The sequence below is a fragment of the Protobothrops mucrosquamatus genome, unplaced genomic scaffold (assembly GCF_001527695.2).
Source record: "Protobothrops mucrosquamatus isolate PMUCROS unplaced genomic scaffold, P.Mucros_1.0 scaffold3023, whole genome shotgun sequence".
NCBI lineage: Eukaryota > Metazoa > Chordata > Lepidosauria > Squamata > Viperidae > Protobothrops > Protobothrops mucrosquamatus.
In genome coordinates, this window is record NW_015389038.1 from 26,289 (window position 1) to 42,490 (window position 16,202).

At 42.1% G+C, this 16,202-nt stretch overlaps 1 protein-coding gene across 1 annotated transcript; it reads left to right on the top strand.

Annotated features, from left to right (window-relative positions):
* The first annotated feature begins 3,230 nt into the window (after positions 1-3,230).
* LOC107296894 (NACHT, LRR and PYD domains-containing protein 12-like) lies at positions 3,231-14,518 on the top strand. The gene is made up of 3 exons (XM_015826247.2): positions 3,231-3,269; positions 5,881-7,562; positions 14,383-14,518. Exons 1-3 carry the CDS (start codon positions 3,231-3,233, stop codon positions 14,516-14,518), a joined length of 1,857 nt encoding a protein of 618 aa, XP_015681733.2.
* Positions 14,519-16,202: the final 1,684 nt, after the last annotated feature.

Here is a 16,202-nt window from a genome sequence, read left to right on the forward strand (position 1 = left end):
CCCAAAATACATCTCAAATGCTGGAACTGTGTTTGTTCTAAGACTGTAGTTGAGTAGAGACCCCAAACTTCTGCTCCATACAAGAGCATAGTGGTAACCTTAGCTTTATATACCTTAATTAATGGGGCTCATGAGGAGGGGATGCATTAGTACATCTTTAAAAGGAGCCAGGAATATCCTATCTGTTTGGGATGAATTCACCATCGCTTGCACCCATTAATCATCAAAAGCAGAGCAGTCAAACAGGTCCAGCCTCCCTGCAGAGTTACCAGGTCATCAGCTGACCATGATTTAGACCATTTGTGTTACCTGACATGATGCAGTATTATAATATCTTACAGGTGATGATGCTTTGTTGCTGTTAAGGAAGAGAGAAGGTTATGAAATGCTGGGTAGAGCCAGAGAACAAAGAATAACAGTATTTGTACCTACTAAGATTGTTTGATAAGCAGGGACAAAAACAGCCAGTGAAGTGATTGATACCAGGTAAAAGAGTCCCTTTCAGTCAACATGAGTGTAGATTTACCACTAACTTATCAAGTACTTAGTAGGTGAGGCATTGGCAGCACAAGCAAATAACAGCCAAGTGCTTAATAGCTAGCTATCAGCACCCCAATCAACATCTAAAAAGCTACATACAACAGGCACCATATAAATACCACATAGAGAACAGCTCACAGCACGCACTCTGCTAGAGAGAAGTTCCCTGAAAATGGGCTCCAGCACAAGTCCGAATGCTCAGAAGACAAACCTCCTGTCCTGGAGACTGACCCAGATTGGATTAGTCTTTCCCTGAGTGGAAAGAAAATAAGAACTGACTTTGGGGAAGGATAGTCACCAAATATCTAAAACACTTTGAGTACATTTCTACGCTAGAGATCCCAAATGTGGGAGCCAAGGAATGTCCCAGAAACAGTATTCATCCCAAGAAGAAATCCCATTTAAGCCTTTTTCCATCTGCTTTAGTTTGCCTGACATTCTCTTGGATAGCATGAGATTGGCCTCTGTAGAAACAGCAGCATTCTTGAAGCACAACCCCCCCCCCTTGAAGAGTTGCCCAAACATCTAGGGGGCTTCAATTTCATTAAACTACTTAGGCTAGAGAAGAAAAGGCTAAAAAGATTGAATGGCTGACATGGCATCATTGAAACCCAATTTAAATTCAGCTAAAATATGGTAAAGAAGTGAGTCAGCTTCTAAAACTCCAATACCTGAAACGAACTTACAGACTATTGGAAAAACCCAAAACAACTGTTATCCCAGTTAGGGGTTTTGCTTTGATAAAGATAGTATGGAAAACGCCTCACATTTAAGACATACTTGGAAAATAAATTGTGTAATGATATGATACACCCACTCAACACCTCAAAGCCCTCACAGTTGGGCAGGCAAGGATTTCTACCTCCAACTTCCACATATGAAAAACAAACCAGAATTTAAAAGTAGAGATGAAGATGATGAAAGGTGGGGACTTTATGCAGAGACCACCTGGATGAAAAATGCCTCCAAATTGGTGGTGGTGCATTGAAGAACCCTGGAGGCAGTGGTGGGATTCAGCCAGTTTGCACCAGTTTGGCAGAACCGGTAGCTAATTTTTTGTTGACCAGGCCCAGAATGGACTTCCAGAAGCGGCATCCACACAGAGAACCGGTTGTTCACACCACTGCCTGGAGGAAATGATTACCTAGATTCTTTCCAGTCATGTTTCAGGTTGGAATATAGCACTGACATGGTCTTGATTGCACTAATGGATGGCCTCTAATGGGGGCAGGACATGGGTAGCATATCTGTCCTAATTCTCCTTGATCTCTGGATGGACTTTCATATCAGTGATCTTGATATTCTTTTGAAACGGTTTAGTGACTTAGGAATGGAGGGAGTGGTTTAATAGCAACTCTCCTTCTTCCAAAACAAAATTTATAGAAATTCATAAGAACTGTTAGCTAGGAAATCTAGCATACACTGTGAATGTAGACATCCATAATGGCTATATAATCGATGTATTTACCTATTTTTATAATTTGTATTTCACTAATTTAGTCCATCTTCAGTTGCAGATTTTGATGCTCAGCAACTGCCAGATTCATCAGGTAAGGCAGAAAACATTCAAAGGGTCACTGAATTATGTTTAAAGCTAATATTCAGCATGATCAGGTCCTCTCCTCTCCCTCCCGATTTATGCAAGAAGCTGTTGTGAATATTAATCACCCCCAAAATCTTGATAGGGAAAACTCTAGGGTGATTCTTGCAGTGCTGGAAGGAAGGAAGGAAGGAAGGAAGGAAGGAAGGAAGGAAGGAAGGAAAACTGAATAAAAAAAATTCCTAGTGCTTCAAAGGGCACAGAATCCATTTCTGTTTTCTAGCCACCAATTTCCATATAATAGGTAATAGCTCAAAAGAACATAGCCATACCAAAAAGTGAATGTCCATTAAGTCAAACTATGCACATAATGATGTCAACGGTTTGACTAACAAACTCAAAGAAAATAGATACCCTCAGGAACTTTGAAATCCCAAAAGCAAAACATTATTGAGTACATCATTTCGGCACTGAAGAATCAAAAGCAGCTCTAACAGTTCCTGCACAAACTTGCATAGTTGAACAATAGATTATCCCCTCCTCCCTTGGAATGGATCACATTGTCCAGTTATGAATTGTCCTTTTGTTTTGAGAACATTTCATTTCTTAACCAACACCTGCAGACGCGTCCTTGGTGGGTACATCACCACCAGATGGATCTGTAGCTGGCTGGCAAACCATAGTCAATGAGTATTCTTCAATGGCATTACATCCATATGGAGAGAAGTAAGTAGTGGGGTACCACAAGGTTCCGTCTTAGGCCCAGTACTCTTTAATGTCTTCATCAATGACTTAGATGAAGGAATTGAAGGGGAACTCATCAAATTTGCAGATGACACCAAACTGGCAGGAGTAGCCAACACCCCAGAAGACAAGCTCAGGATCCAAAAAGATCTTGACAAATTTGGACAATGGGCCCTATCCAACAAAATGAGTTTCAATGTGGAGAAAAGCAAAGCTTTACATTTAGGCAAAAAAAAAAAAAAATCAAAGGTACAAGTACAGATTGGGTGAGACCTGGCTTAAAAACAGTAACTGTGAAAGGGACCTTGGAGTCCTCGTGGACGATTACTTGACTATGAGCCAGCAGTGTGCAGCAACAGCCCAAAAAACTAATAATCTGTATAAACAGAGGCATAGAATCAAGATCATGCGAAGTACTAGTACTAGTACCGCTTATAAAGCCATAGTAAGACCACACCTGGAATACTGCAGCCAATTTTGGTCACCATATTACAAAAAAGCTGTTGAGAGTTTGGAAAAAATTCAGAGAAGAGCAACTAAGATGATCAAAGGCCTGGAGATTAAAACATATGAAGAACAGCTGGAGGACTTGGGTTTGGCTAGTGTAAAGAAAAGAAGAAATAGGGGAGACATGATAGCAGTATTCCAGTATTTGAGGGGCTGCCACAAAGAAGAGGGGGTCACGTTATTCTCCAAAGCACCAGAGGGCAAGACAAGAAACAATGGTTGGAAACTGACCAAAGAGAGAAGCAACCTGGAATTAAGGAGAAACTTCCTGACAGTGAGGACAATTAACCAGTGGAATAGCTTGCCCCCATAAATCGTGGGCGCTCCATCACTGGAGATTTTTAAGAAGAGGTTAGACAGTCACTTGTCTGAGATGGTATAGGTCCTCCTGCTTGAGCAGGGGGCTGGACTAGAAGACCTCGAAGGTCTCTTCCAGCTCTATTCTACTTGGTTCTCATGGTCGATGTCTGGAGCCTCCGCATTCCATCTCACCCTTCCCTCCCCCAGTTCTTTGGCAAGTTGAATAGTGATAAAATTCAGATGAAGCAAATGTGGTTCAATCTTGACAGATGACTTCTCAGAATATAATAATTTTAGAATATTGCAAAAATTATGTTTGAATGACACGTTTCTCATTCCATGTCAAACAAGGTAATGACTTACTGATTCCCTTTTCTGTATAGAAGTATTAGAGACATATAAATATTATTTTATGTTGAATAAATTACAATCTAAGATATTGAAAATTTTGATACAGACGTTAAGACAATTATTGTTAGGTTAGATCTCCATTTATTCAATTACACTCAGTTTTTAATATTTAGATATCAAGATGATTTATTGGAAATTAATATTTATAAAGACTAACTGGGATTTTAAGTTTCATAACCATGATGATCTTTTCTAATCATCTATGTGTGTGAAGCTGAAATGCTGTAGGTCCCAAATAAGATGCCAATAGATGTTGCACTGGTGGAATGCTAAAGTAAAAAGATTATTTATTCTTTAAAAGAGGAATTAAAACTAACATTATTATTATTATTCTATAATCGGTTTAAAGTAAAAATCTCAGCATATATTCAAACCTTCCATAGAATAGAGATTTTTAAAAAAATCAGTTTTAAGGTCTGAATTATTGTACTGCATCAATTCAACATGAGAATTGAAGGTGTTAGTTACCACCTTTAAAACGCTCCATGGCATCGGACCTGGTTACCTCCGAGACCGCCTTCTGCCTCAGATTTCCTCCCATAGACCGGTACGCTCCCACAGAGTGGGTCTCCTCAGGGTGCCGTCGGCCAAACAGTGTCAGCTGGCGACCCCCAGGGGGAGGGCCTTCTCTGTGGGTGCCCCCACCCTCTGGANATTTTATTTAGGGACGATTTTAAGTATAATTTTAATTGGAACACAGCTTCGAATATTTGGTTTTTAATTTGGTTTTAGAGGGGTTTTTATTTTTATTTTTTATTTTTATTGATATGTGTATCTGTTTTAATATGCTGTGCACCGCCCTGAGTCCTGCGGGAGAAGGGCGGTATAGAAATTAAATTAATAAATAAATAAAATAATAAAAAGGGATCAAAATGCAATTTTCCACAAGAAAAATACTGTAATACTCAACTTGGATATAATAGCAACATAGACTATGTCTAAAAGGGTTATCTTTAATCTATTAATATATCTAAAATGATGATGATAATCTAATAATCTAATCATCATTTTAGATATATTTCCTTACCTAAAAAAATATATGTTGAAGGTGATGCTATACAAGTAACCAAGAATGAAATACAGGAATATTCTAAAAAACCCTAGGAAGGAGTATTTATATTAAATGAAGTTGTTACAATTTTGGAATAGTCAAAATAGCTGAAAAAAGTGGACCTTGCATTTATGGGAAAAGAGGAATAGGAGGAAGAAGAATTTTCTAATGATATAATTCAAAATTTGGGAAATCCAAACCCCATCTTTAAATTACAACTGCGTATTTTTCAAACCTATTGGAATTGAAGAAGCCCATATATGCCCATCTTTCAATCTCTTTTTCTTTGTGAATAAAAAGGAATCCACACAATATATATTACGCTCGTATTAAATTCATTCTGAGAGTATTTACCATATTCCAAGGGGGTAAGGTTTAAAAAATTCCGTCTAGCAATGTCCAAAGAAACATCTTTATATACTAGTGTTTATTGCAATTATTACAGAAATATTATGTAGAAAAAGAACAACTAAATAGTTAATAAATAATTATTATTTAATATATTGATTAACACATATTTGCCTATTGAAATCAATTCCTACTTTGATTAATTAATAGAATATCCTGCAATTCCTGTAAACACATTAATCCAGAGGGTGGATGGGGGTGGCTTCAAGGAGAAGATCCAGCAACAAAACATTTAATTGAGTGTCTTTTGTAGGCCTTATTTTTGACACTTGTAATTTGATTTTTTCTTGCTTTAGATTACAGAAGCCATGTTAAAAAAAAATTTCAAACGATTGAAGATCCTAATTCTATTCTTGGTGAATATGTTCCCCTAAATCAGAGATACTCAAAGCTAATCATCCTAGATTGTCAATTGTCTCAAAAGGAAAGAGAACATGAAATTCTGGCAACAGGAAGGAAACATATTGAAATCATCAGCAAGAGAGCCCAGTCTTCAACCAGCATTGAAACGTTATTTAACCCTGATAAATGTGGACTAATTCCACAAATTGTTGTGTTGCAAGGAGCTGCAGGAATTGGAAAAACCACAATGGCCAAAAAAATCATGTTGGATTGGGCTTCTCAAGAACTTTACCATGATAAATTTAGTTATGTTTTCTATATTTATTGTAGAGAGATGAATCTCCATGCAGATTCAGAGAAGAGTAGCATTGCAGAGATAATTTCAAAACAATGGCCCAGGTATCATGCAGTGAAAAGTGTCATTCAAAACATACTGAAGAATGAAGAGAAGCTTCTATTCATAATTGATGGGTTTGATGAATTCAGGTATTCCTTTGATCAGCTTGAAGATTCCTTTTGCTTTGATCCCTGGAAGAAGGAACCAATAAGAATTATTCTGAGAAGTTTATTTCAAAAAAAGCTTCTTCCTGAATCCTCTCTTATAATCACAACAAGACCTACTGCTTTGGAGAAACTCCGTCTATGTTTAGAACATCCACATTTTTTTCAGATATTGGGGTTTTCTAGAAAGGAGAGGGTAGAATATTTCTACAAATTCTTTGGAGAAGACAAAGACCAAGCAACTCAAGCTTTAAGATTTGTTAAACAAAATGATACCCTTTTCACCATGTGTGTCATTCCCCTTGTGAGCTGGATCATCTGCACAGTGATGAAACAAGAGATGGAGAGAGGTATGGATCTTCAGAAGACACCATGTACTCTTACTGCAATCTATATGCTGTATCTCTCTAGTTTGTTAGATTTTCATCACAAAGAATCCAAACAGGATGTCCAAAGAAAGTTGAAAAGTTTCTGCTCTTTGGCTGCAGAAGGCATCTGGAAACAGCAAATACTGTTTATGGAAGAAGAAGTCAAGAAGCACAGTTTGGATCAGAATGACCTCTTCCCCCTCTTTCTGAATCAAAACATCTTCAAAAGGGACATTCACTGTATTCAAACCTTCAGCTTCATTCACTTAAGCTTCCAGGAGTTTTTTGCTGCTTTGTTTTATGTTTTAGAAGATGGAGAAGAACAGCGTTCTCAAAACCCAAATAAAAATTTACTGACACTTTTACATAAGCATAGTATATATTTTCAGACTGATTTTGCAGTAGGATTTCGCTTCCTCTTTGGCTTTCTAAATGAAGAAATTAGAATGAGAGAGTTGAAAAAAGAATTTAGATGGGAAATTTCTCATAAGAGTAAAGAGTTATTACTAGACTGGGTGAAAAATAACATTAACAAAAAAATGGATATGATCGACCTAGATTGGGTCACGCAAAATAATGCCACATTATATTTATGCAACTCCTTTCGTAAAAGAATTCAATTCTATTTGGAAAAAGAAATAATTAGTTATTTATATGAGACACAAGATGAGAATTTTGTAAAAAATGCACTATGTGCTATCACTGAAGTAAATTATTGCTGCAACTCAGATATGGAACTGATGATCCTGGCCTATTGCTTACAACATTGCCAAAATTTGGAGAATCTCTGTATTCAAATCGTTACATCTCTAGATGAGACAGAGAAAGAATTATTTCTTCCAGAAAATGGGTAAGTATTTTTGAAAGTTTATGACCTTTTAGGCATTTAATTCAGTTTATTATATTGCCACCGCTATTCTCTAGCCTACTATCCCAAATATAATAAATAATAGATCAAAAAAAGGCCTCTTTAGAATATGCATAAATATCTTTTCAGTAGCTAGATTAGGGAGGTGTATCAATCATTATATATCCTTTTAAAACAATATATTATGCTCTCTGCCAAAATGTGTTCCCTCCTTATCTGTACTGGGTTTCATCTGCTCTGACTCATTGGCCCGGAAGCTCTGACAAGCGTCTGATTCCCTACTTGCTTTTCTGGCTGACAATCTGTCTGTTCGCTCTTCTAACCCCTGTGTCAGATGAGTGATGAAATCATAACAGTGCGAAGTAAGCAAGTATGGATCCAATGCCTGTGGGTGGACAACACCTAGTTAGACCTTTTCTACTAGCCCTCATCCATTCATTTCCCTTCTTGATTGACACTGATGGACTAACAAAAGGACAAAGAAAACACCAGTTTTTCCATTTTTCCTGTCACCTCCAGTAGAAGAAATTGACAAATGATAGCACTCTTGTCAACTTCACCTTGTTAAAAAAGGCGGTCCCCGTTTTACCAGTTTCACCAGTGACCTGTTTTTAAAATAAACGTCCAATCCTTTCAGAGATCTTGTACAATAACTCTCCTCTGCCCAAAAAGCGCATAAGAGGCAGTAACCAGTGACCAGAGGGGAGAAGGCATTCCTGCCACAGTTCCTAACAGCCAATTGGAGCAGAGGGCTTTGCCTAAAATAAAATGAATAAAGGTGAATATGTATGAAGATGAATATGTATGAAGAGGAATATGCATGGTAAGCACGCATGCATGATTATATAACATTTGCAAATTACTTCCCACATTCATGTTCTGGCACTTAGGACTCAGCTTATTTATTTTTTTGTACTAATTTCCCATACTACAACAAAAGTACATTCACTTCTGGTTACTTTACAAATGGACTGGAAGCCATTTATATTTGCAAAGTACAGGAACTGGAAACATTGAAGTCAAAGTCTGAGAGCAAAAATGTCTTTCTCCTTTAGGCAATGGAATTTGGATGAAGGACATATGGAAGACGTCTTTAAATCACTGACAAAGCTAAGAAACCTAAGAGTCCTGGGGTAAGAAACGGCTTGTATTTTATTACAAATGTTATTGATAAAGAAACCAACACATAATATTAGAAGTGTGCATATTACCCTAAATATTATTGCTATAGCACTCTATTATCAATCTTTCATGGTGAACAATAAAGGCGACTTCTCTGGGGATTCCTGCAGCCTGGGATGGAACTGGGTGTTAACTGACATTGAGAGACAAGGAAAGAGTGTTTGGGAAACGTAAGGAAGGATGCACTGTTATCACTAGAATTTCTTGATGAGAGGCAGGATATAGTATTGCCGGGCTTCTTCTGGAGTGAGAAAAGAGAGGGAGAAAAGAGAGGGACAGGGCTCCCCCACGTGTGTTTGTGGCTTTGTGAGAGAAGGTCTGAGGAGAGATGTGTCCATGATGGTTATGAAAGGGGGAGGGGAAATTCAAGGTTAATAAAGAGGCTAATGTGCCCTATTGGATGGGTTGAATTGATAGGTGGATCAATGGAAATGCTTGGCAAACAGTAATCTGCTTTGGTGGAGGGAGTAAATTAGAGTGGCTGTGTGGATAGTTGGTGAAGATGGAATTGGTGGTGGTGGAAAGACTGAGAGAATGAGGCTGGGCACCCTATTTCTTCTAACTTCTTTCAAAGAGGAAGGGTAGTTCGCCACTACATCACAAACACACAAAACAGCAAGTAAGCTTACAGTTCCCAAAATAACAAATATATAGATCCTCATCTGAAAGTAAATGCTATTCATTGTGTAATTTTTTTGTTACATTTTCATTTTTAATAGATCTTAGTAATAAATCTTAATAATCAGCAATCACCCAGTTTTGCTCTTCCATCAGCCAAGACTCCTAGTTAGGGAAGGGGGTTGCAACAATTATACAAGGCACATTGGCAGTGAGCAATTGCATCTCTTTGTCGCTGCCTGGTTGCTAGTGCGATTACACAAAGCTATAGGGGCAAGATGTTTGTGGGTACGGGTTCTTTAGCACCCAGATTTATACTTCAAGATGATCAATAGCCAAGGCAGTCCCATTCAAGGTATAGGTTAGGTCATGTGGAGACCTCTAAGAATGCAATCTTTTTGCCTCCACAAGTCGTAATCAGGACTAGAATTGCCTTGTGCTCTTGAGCCCCATTCAAAATTATCCCTGTTTTTACCACTGCCCCTTGACTGATTCACTTTGTCCTTTGTAATAGATCTCTCAGAATCTTTCAGGTTGGCATTTTTTTTCATGCCATAGAAGTAGAGTGTTATCCTTCTATAAGAAACATGGAAGCTAGAGTTGCTGAAATGAAACAGCTTCACAATTTTTCATACGTAGCAATACATGGCCTAAAGGGTATTGTGTACTTGAAGCTATAGCTGACCTCACTTCAATCATAAGCCAATCATTTGTCTTCTCCCCAGCACAGTTATTGTTTACATATTACCCTTGTTATTGTTGTAGGAATGGAAATCAGGATACTAGCTTGCTCCTGATTTATGCATTTATCTCTCCACACAGACTGATATCATAAGATTAAAGCCTTTTGGTATTGATTAGAGGACATTTTGCTAGAATTGAGCCAACAGTTTTCAAGGTCACCCTGACTGTCATCAGTTTCCACTATTGCGGGTATCTGAATTCAGCACTGTGTCTACACTATGAGTTCAGAATGGTTTGGTTATATGCCAGAGATATGTGTCAGACTTGCCCCACTCTGATCCCTTAGGAAAGAAAGATCCTCGACTCCATTTAATTGAAGTGATAGGTCTTTTACTAAAAGATGCTCATTGCATAAGTTCAGGCTTGAACTAAGGTTCCCATGCAAAAAGATACAAAAGGTTTCCCCTCATCCCAGCCCTCCTCCCCCCCATGATCAGTCTGTCTCCAGCCAATGAAGATTCGCCTAGCCCTAGGTATTTTGAAAATGTTGACATGTTTGGATTAAATCACATTTTTTCTCAGGTTGTACAGCCTTAAGTGCTGGCACAAAACTGGTTCCGAGCTTCACTGTTCTTCGTCAAGCTGTCATTCCCTCCTCCCTACTTCCCATCATGTACACCTGCCCATTATTGCCCTTTTGACATTTCTGTGTGTAACTAATGGACTGGATAATCTAAACTAGCTTGTGGCCCTGGGCATCTGATTCTTTAAGCTACCATGCTTGGCTTCAAAGTTGCTGTGGACTTGCTGGTCATGTTATCTGATGAGAAGGATGGGGAGGAAGTGAAGTTAAAGGCTCTAGAGACAATAGTTTTGGCTTTGATAATTCCAGTAGTAGTAGTAGTGTCAATGAGTGCACCCTGATTGAGTCAGTTCCAATAAGCCCCCAGGATGCCTTGCCTGCACCAGTGACAGCCTCTAAGAGAGCAGAACCTGGCAGATATGAGAAATTTGGCAAGAACAAAGACAACCTGCAGGAGAGCCAATGCCGAGAAGGAAACTGCATATTGGGTGGAATATCAGAATGGTTGTTTTTTTGGCTTCACTCCCTGAGAGCAAATTCCGAGAACAACTGTTTAAGCCTCAGGTCTCTCAAGCTTCCTGTTATGTCCTGGGCCTGTGATTGACAGAGCAAGTGCAGGAAGCTACACAGAGACCCGGGCAGACCACGTGGCTGCCCGGGCCAGACAGGCTGTCTCCAGCCTATTGTGCATGCGCAAGGTGGGAGAAATACGTTGCATTGATTGGCTGACATTGTCCCTGTAAAGGGGTATAAAAGGAATTCGCGCCATTTTGTTTTGGTTCTGTTGGAGATTCAATAAAGAAGCAACTGTTGTTACTCTGCCTCGTCTCAATGCCTTACCAATGCACAGAACAGAACATTGGTGACGAGGGTGGGATCGTGCTGCAAGAGAAACAACGAAAGAAAAGGGACTGACTCATCACGGAAGGCCCGAAGTGCTTGGAAGTTCGGCGTTCTGACTTGAGCGACTGTGCCTGCCAGTACGAAGATGCTGGAGGAGAGCTCAGCAAGATTCATCCAGGAACCCCTTCACAAGCCAGAGCAGCACGAGGTGTTGATGAGGCCACCAAGAAGTGACGATGTCGAAGCTGGGCCGTCTGTCTGAGTTCAATACAGCACACCCGGAACGTTGGAGCTCATACATGGCCAGGGTGGAGAACTACTTTCGAGTAAACCAAGTTCGAGAGGATGGACTCAAAGCCACAACGTTACTCTGTGTCTGTGGGCAAGAGACATTTGATATTGCCGAAAATCTAGTTGCCCCAGCACCTCTGGAATCCATCGTTTATCCTGAGCTGAAGAAAATGTTAAGAGAACATAGTTTTCGGTGATTGCATGGCATCATGCATTCGAACAGCGGGACCAACGTCCAGGAGGGTCTGCTGTGGACTTTATTGCTGCTTTGCGACAAGCTGCTAGGCCTTGTGAGTTCAAAGACCTAGAGGAAAGGCTCTGAGATCGTTTAGTTTGCAGTTTGAGGAGCCGTGAGCTACAACAACAGATTTTTGCGAGGGAAGACATCTCCTTCCAGGATGCCCTCAGAGAGATCATGGCCAACGAAGCAGCGGGAGGAGCTGTTAAGGCCTTGCAGCTCTCAAATAACTTTACAAGTGCGGGCTCAGTTCATCAGGAGGTTGTTCGAGAGGCATCCGAACCAGGTTCTGAAGAAGAGGATGGCCTGCAGCAGCTAGCAGAGAGAAGGCTCCAAGAATGAGCTGACAAGGGAACTGACAAGGCAGTTCCCTTCCCTCAGTGTTTCGGATGTGGAGGACGCCACAAGCGCTCTGACTGCCGTTTCCACTCTGCAATTTGCCGGGCATGTGGCAGGCAAGGCCACATAGCCGCCGTCTGTTTGGGTCACCAGAAAGACTGTCCTTTGGAAGAATTGCCTCAGAAAGGTATCAGGGTCCCCAGCCAGAACAGGGTGGGCTTCTGCATGTCCCATAGGAGCATTTTGAAAATGGGCCCACAGGCCACTAAAGAAGAAGCTATGAATTGATGTCAAATTGCAGGGGGTCCCCTTAACGATGAAGCTGGACATGGGTTCAGCTCTGTCAATCATATCCCAGAATACCCTTAAGCAAATCTGCTATAGAAGCGGCCAGCGAGTTAAACTCAGACCGTCGAATCTGGTCTTAACAGACTTTCAGAATTCCCGAGTCAGTGTGAAGGGGGAGGCCACGCTCAGAGTGCAGCATAGGAAATTCGAAGGGTTTCTGGACGTTGTTGTGGTTGAAGGCGACTGCATGAGTCTAATTGGACTCAATTGGTTCGAGGCACTTGGGATTCAAGTGACTGGGCTGCACAGTTTACAAACTGTTTACAAGCAGAAGTTTGCAAGGAGTTTGCTGATGTGTTTAGCCCAGAACTAGGGTCGTACAAGGGGCTTCCAATTGCTTTGCGGTTAGACCCATCCATTGCCCCGATTAGGATTAAGTCTCGTTGGGTGCCCTTTGCGCTCAAGCAAAGGATTAATGCAGAGCTGGACAAACTGCTCCAGCAAGGTATCTTGGAACCTGTGGATAGTAGTCCATGGGAAACACCCATAGTTACTCCACTGAAAGCCAATGGGGAAGTCCGCATTTGTGCTGACTATAAATGCACGTTAAATAAAGCTTTACAGCAGCACTCTTATCCAGTGCCTGTGGTGAGCCACATTTTGGCCTCGCTTAAGGGAGGCCGAGTTTTTGCCAAACTTGATTTGGCTGAGGCCTATCAACAGCTACCGGTGGACGAAGCAATGGCTGTGGCCCAGACAATCGTAACACACCGGGGAGCTTTCGAAGTGACAAGACTGCAGTTTGGGGTTAACGTAGCCCCGGGCATTTTCCAGAGTGTCATGGAGCAAACGCTCCGTAACATTCCGGGAGTTTGCCCATACTTCGATGATGTCCTCATCACAGGGGAATCACCTGAAAACTTGGCTGAGATGCTTCAATCCGTTTTGCTACATTTCCGCGAAGTGTTATTCCCTCCCTCCCCGCCCCCGCTGCGGGTCTCCCTAGGCACCAGGTCTTCAGTACTCACCCTGCGAAGATGGAGAAACTTCGCTTTCTTGGCTGCTCCAGGCCTTCGGTGGGTTTGCAGAGAATGGAGGCCTAAAATAGTTCAAGAAGACATGAGATCAGTGAAGCGAGATCTCACACTACTGATCTCACGTGATCTCATGGTACTTTAAGCCTCTGTTCTCGGCAACAGAGAATCAAACCGAAGCCGGGGGTGCTTCGACGTGCCTCTGGATGCTGGATCAGGGCTCCAGAGGCTTGGAAAAGGCCTCTGCCGCCTGGAACTATGGCTGCAGAGTGATTTTGTGTCCCCCTGCAGCCGATCCAGGCTCTGGAGGCCTGGAAAAGGCCTCTGCCACCCAGATCTATGGCCACAGAGTGATTTTGCGGACCCCCAGCAGCCCGATCCGGTCTCTGGAGGCCTGGAAAAGACCTCCGCTGCATGGATCTATGGCTGCAGAGCAATTTTGCACCCCCCCCTAAGGGCAATCCAGGCTCTGGAGGCCTGGAAAAGACCTCTGCCGCCTGGATCTATGGCCGCAGAGTGATTTTGCACCCCCCGCGCAGCCTGATCCGGGCTCTGAAGTCCTGGAAAAGGCCGCCGGTGCCCGGATCCATGATGGTGGAGCAATTTTGCAGCTCCCCCGCAGCCAGATCTGGGCTCCGGAGGCCTTTTCCAAGCCTCTGGAGCTTGGATCTATGGCTGTGGAGCAATTTTGTGCCCCCCCAGGCCTGATCTGGGCTCTGGAGGCCTGGAAGAAGCCTCCGGAGACCAGATCGATCATGGAGTGATTTTGCAGGCCTCCCCCGCAGCCCGATCTGGGCTCCGGAGGCCTTTTCAAAGCCGTCAGAGACTGGATCCATAGCCGCAATTTTGCGCCCCTCCCCGCAGCCCAATCCAGGCTTCGGAGGCCTGGAAAAGGCCACTGGTGCCCGGATCCATGGTCGTGGAGCAATTTTGCAAACCCCCCCCCCCCGTGGTCCAATTTGGGTTCCGGAGGCCTTTTCCAGGCCTCTGGAGCCTGGATCAGGCCACTGGGGGGGGCACAAAATCACTCTGCAGCCATAGGTCTGGGCTCCAGAGGCTTGGAAAAGGCCTCCAGAGCCCGGATCGGGCTGCAGGGGGCTGTGGATGTGTCCCCTGGCCTCAGATCGGAGCTGCAGCAGGAACCGTGGCAGAGAGGGGACAGACCTTTTCCAGGTGAGTCCCACGCAGCAGGAAGAAAGGGGGAAGCATGAGGTATCTTAGTGGGTTGGGGAGGCCTTGGGGGCCTGTTCCATCACTAGGCCCTCCATGGCCTTCTCCACCCTGAGATACCTCATGTTTACTTAATGAGCCACATGCATTTTAACGAGGAAGAGAGTGATCTTGCTAAAGGAATGAGTCACTCTACGAGTTTTCGAGTTACAAGTGGAATGGGCAGGCTCCATTACACTCATAACTCGAGGACTACCTGTATAGCTTTAGTTCCCTCATCTACCTTTTGGATTACAAAATTGTCAGCTAGATTGGTTAGAAATCTGTTTGATTTCCTGCTGGCTGCAGAGTTTGTCTCCCAGCTGATATCTGAGTAATTGAAGTGTCCCATTATTACTGTGGTATGCTTCCTACATACATTTGTTAACTGGTTGGCAAAGAGTTCATTATTTCTTCTGCTTGGTTGGATGGCCTATGATATACACCCATGGCAATGTCACCTTTTATCTCTTTTATATAGAGGGATTTTATCTTTGACCTTTTCTCCTTGCATCTCTTACTTGTGATTGGTTTCCCCATCTCGACCTATGCCAAGCTTGCAGCTATTTTGAAAATTGTACTTGTATTTTTCAAAATTCTGCCTGAACTTGCATGTCACTGGATTGTGGAAGGCATCCTACTTGCTATCTTGTTGATTGCCAAATGTTACTAAACCACATATTTCTTCAATATACCAAATACTAAGATTGAATATGTTAGAAGCTACAAAAAAATTATATATTCTTTTTTAAAAAAGATGGTGATACCCTCTGTTGATCTATGTCTAACTAAATTGTGGGAATGTGAGCCAGCAGTGTGCTGCAGCTGCCAAAAAAGCCAACATGCTGGGCTGCATTAACAAAGGGATAGAATCAAGATCACGTGAAGTAGTAATACCACTTTACAATGCCTTGGTAAGGCCACACTTGGAATACTGCATCCAGTTTTGGTCACCACGGTGTAAAAAAGATGCTGAGACTCTGGAAAGAGTGCAGAGAAGAGCAACAAAGATGATTAGGGGACTGGAGTCTAAAACATATAAGGAACGGTTGCTGGAATTGGGTATGTCTAGTTTAACGAAGAGAAGGACGAGGGGGGACATGATAGCAGTGTTCCAATATCTCAGGGGCTGCCACAAAGAAGAGGGAGTCAAGCTATTCTCCAAGGTGCCTGAAGGCAGGACAAGAAGCAACGGATGGAAACTGATCAAGGAGAGAAGCAATTTAGAACTAAGGAGAAACTTCCTGACAGTTAGAACAATTAACCAATGGAACAACCTGCCTCCAGAAGCGGTGAATGCTCCAACACTGGAA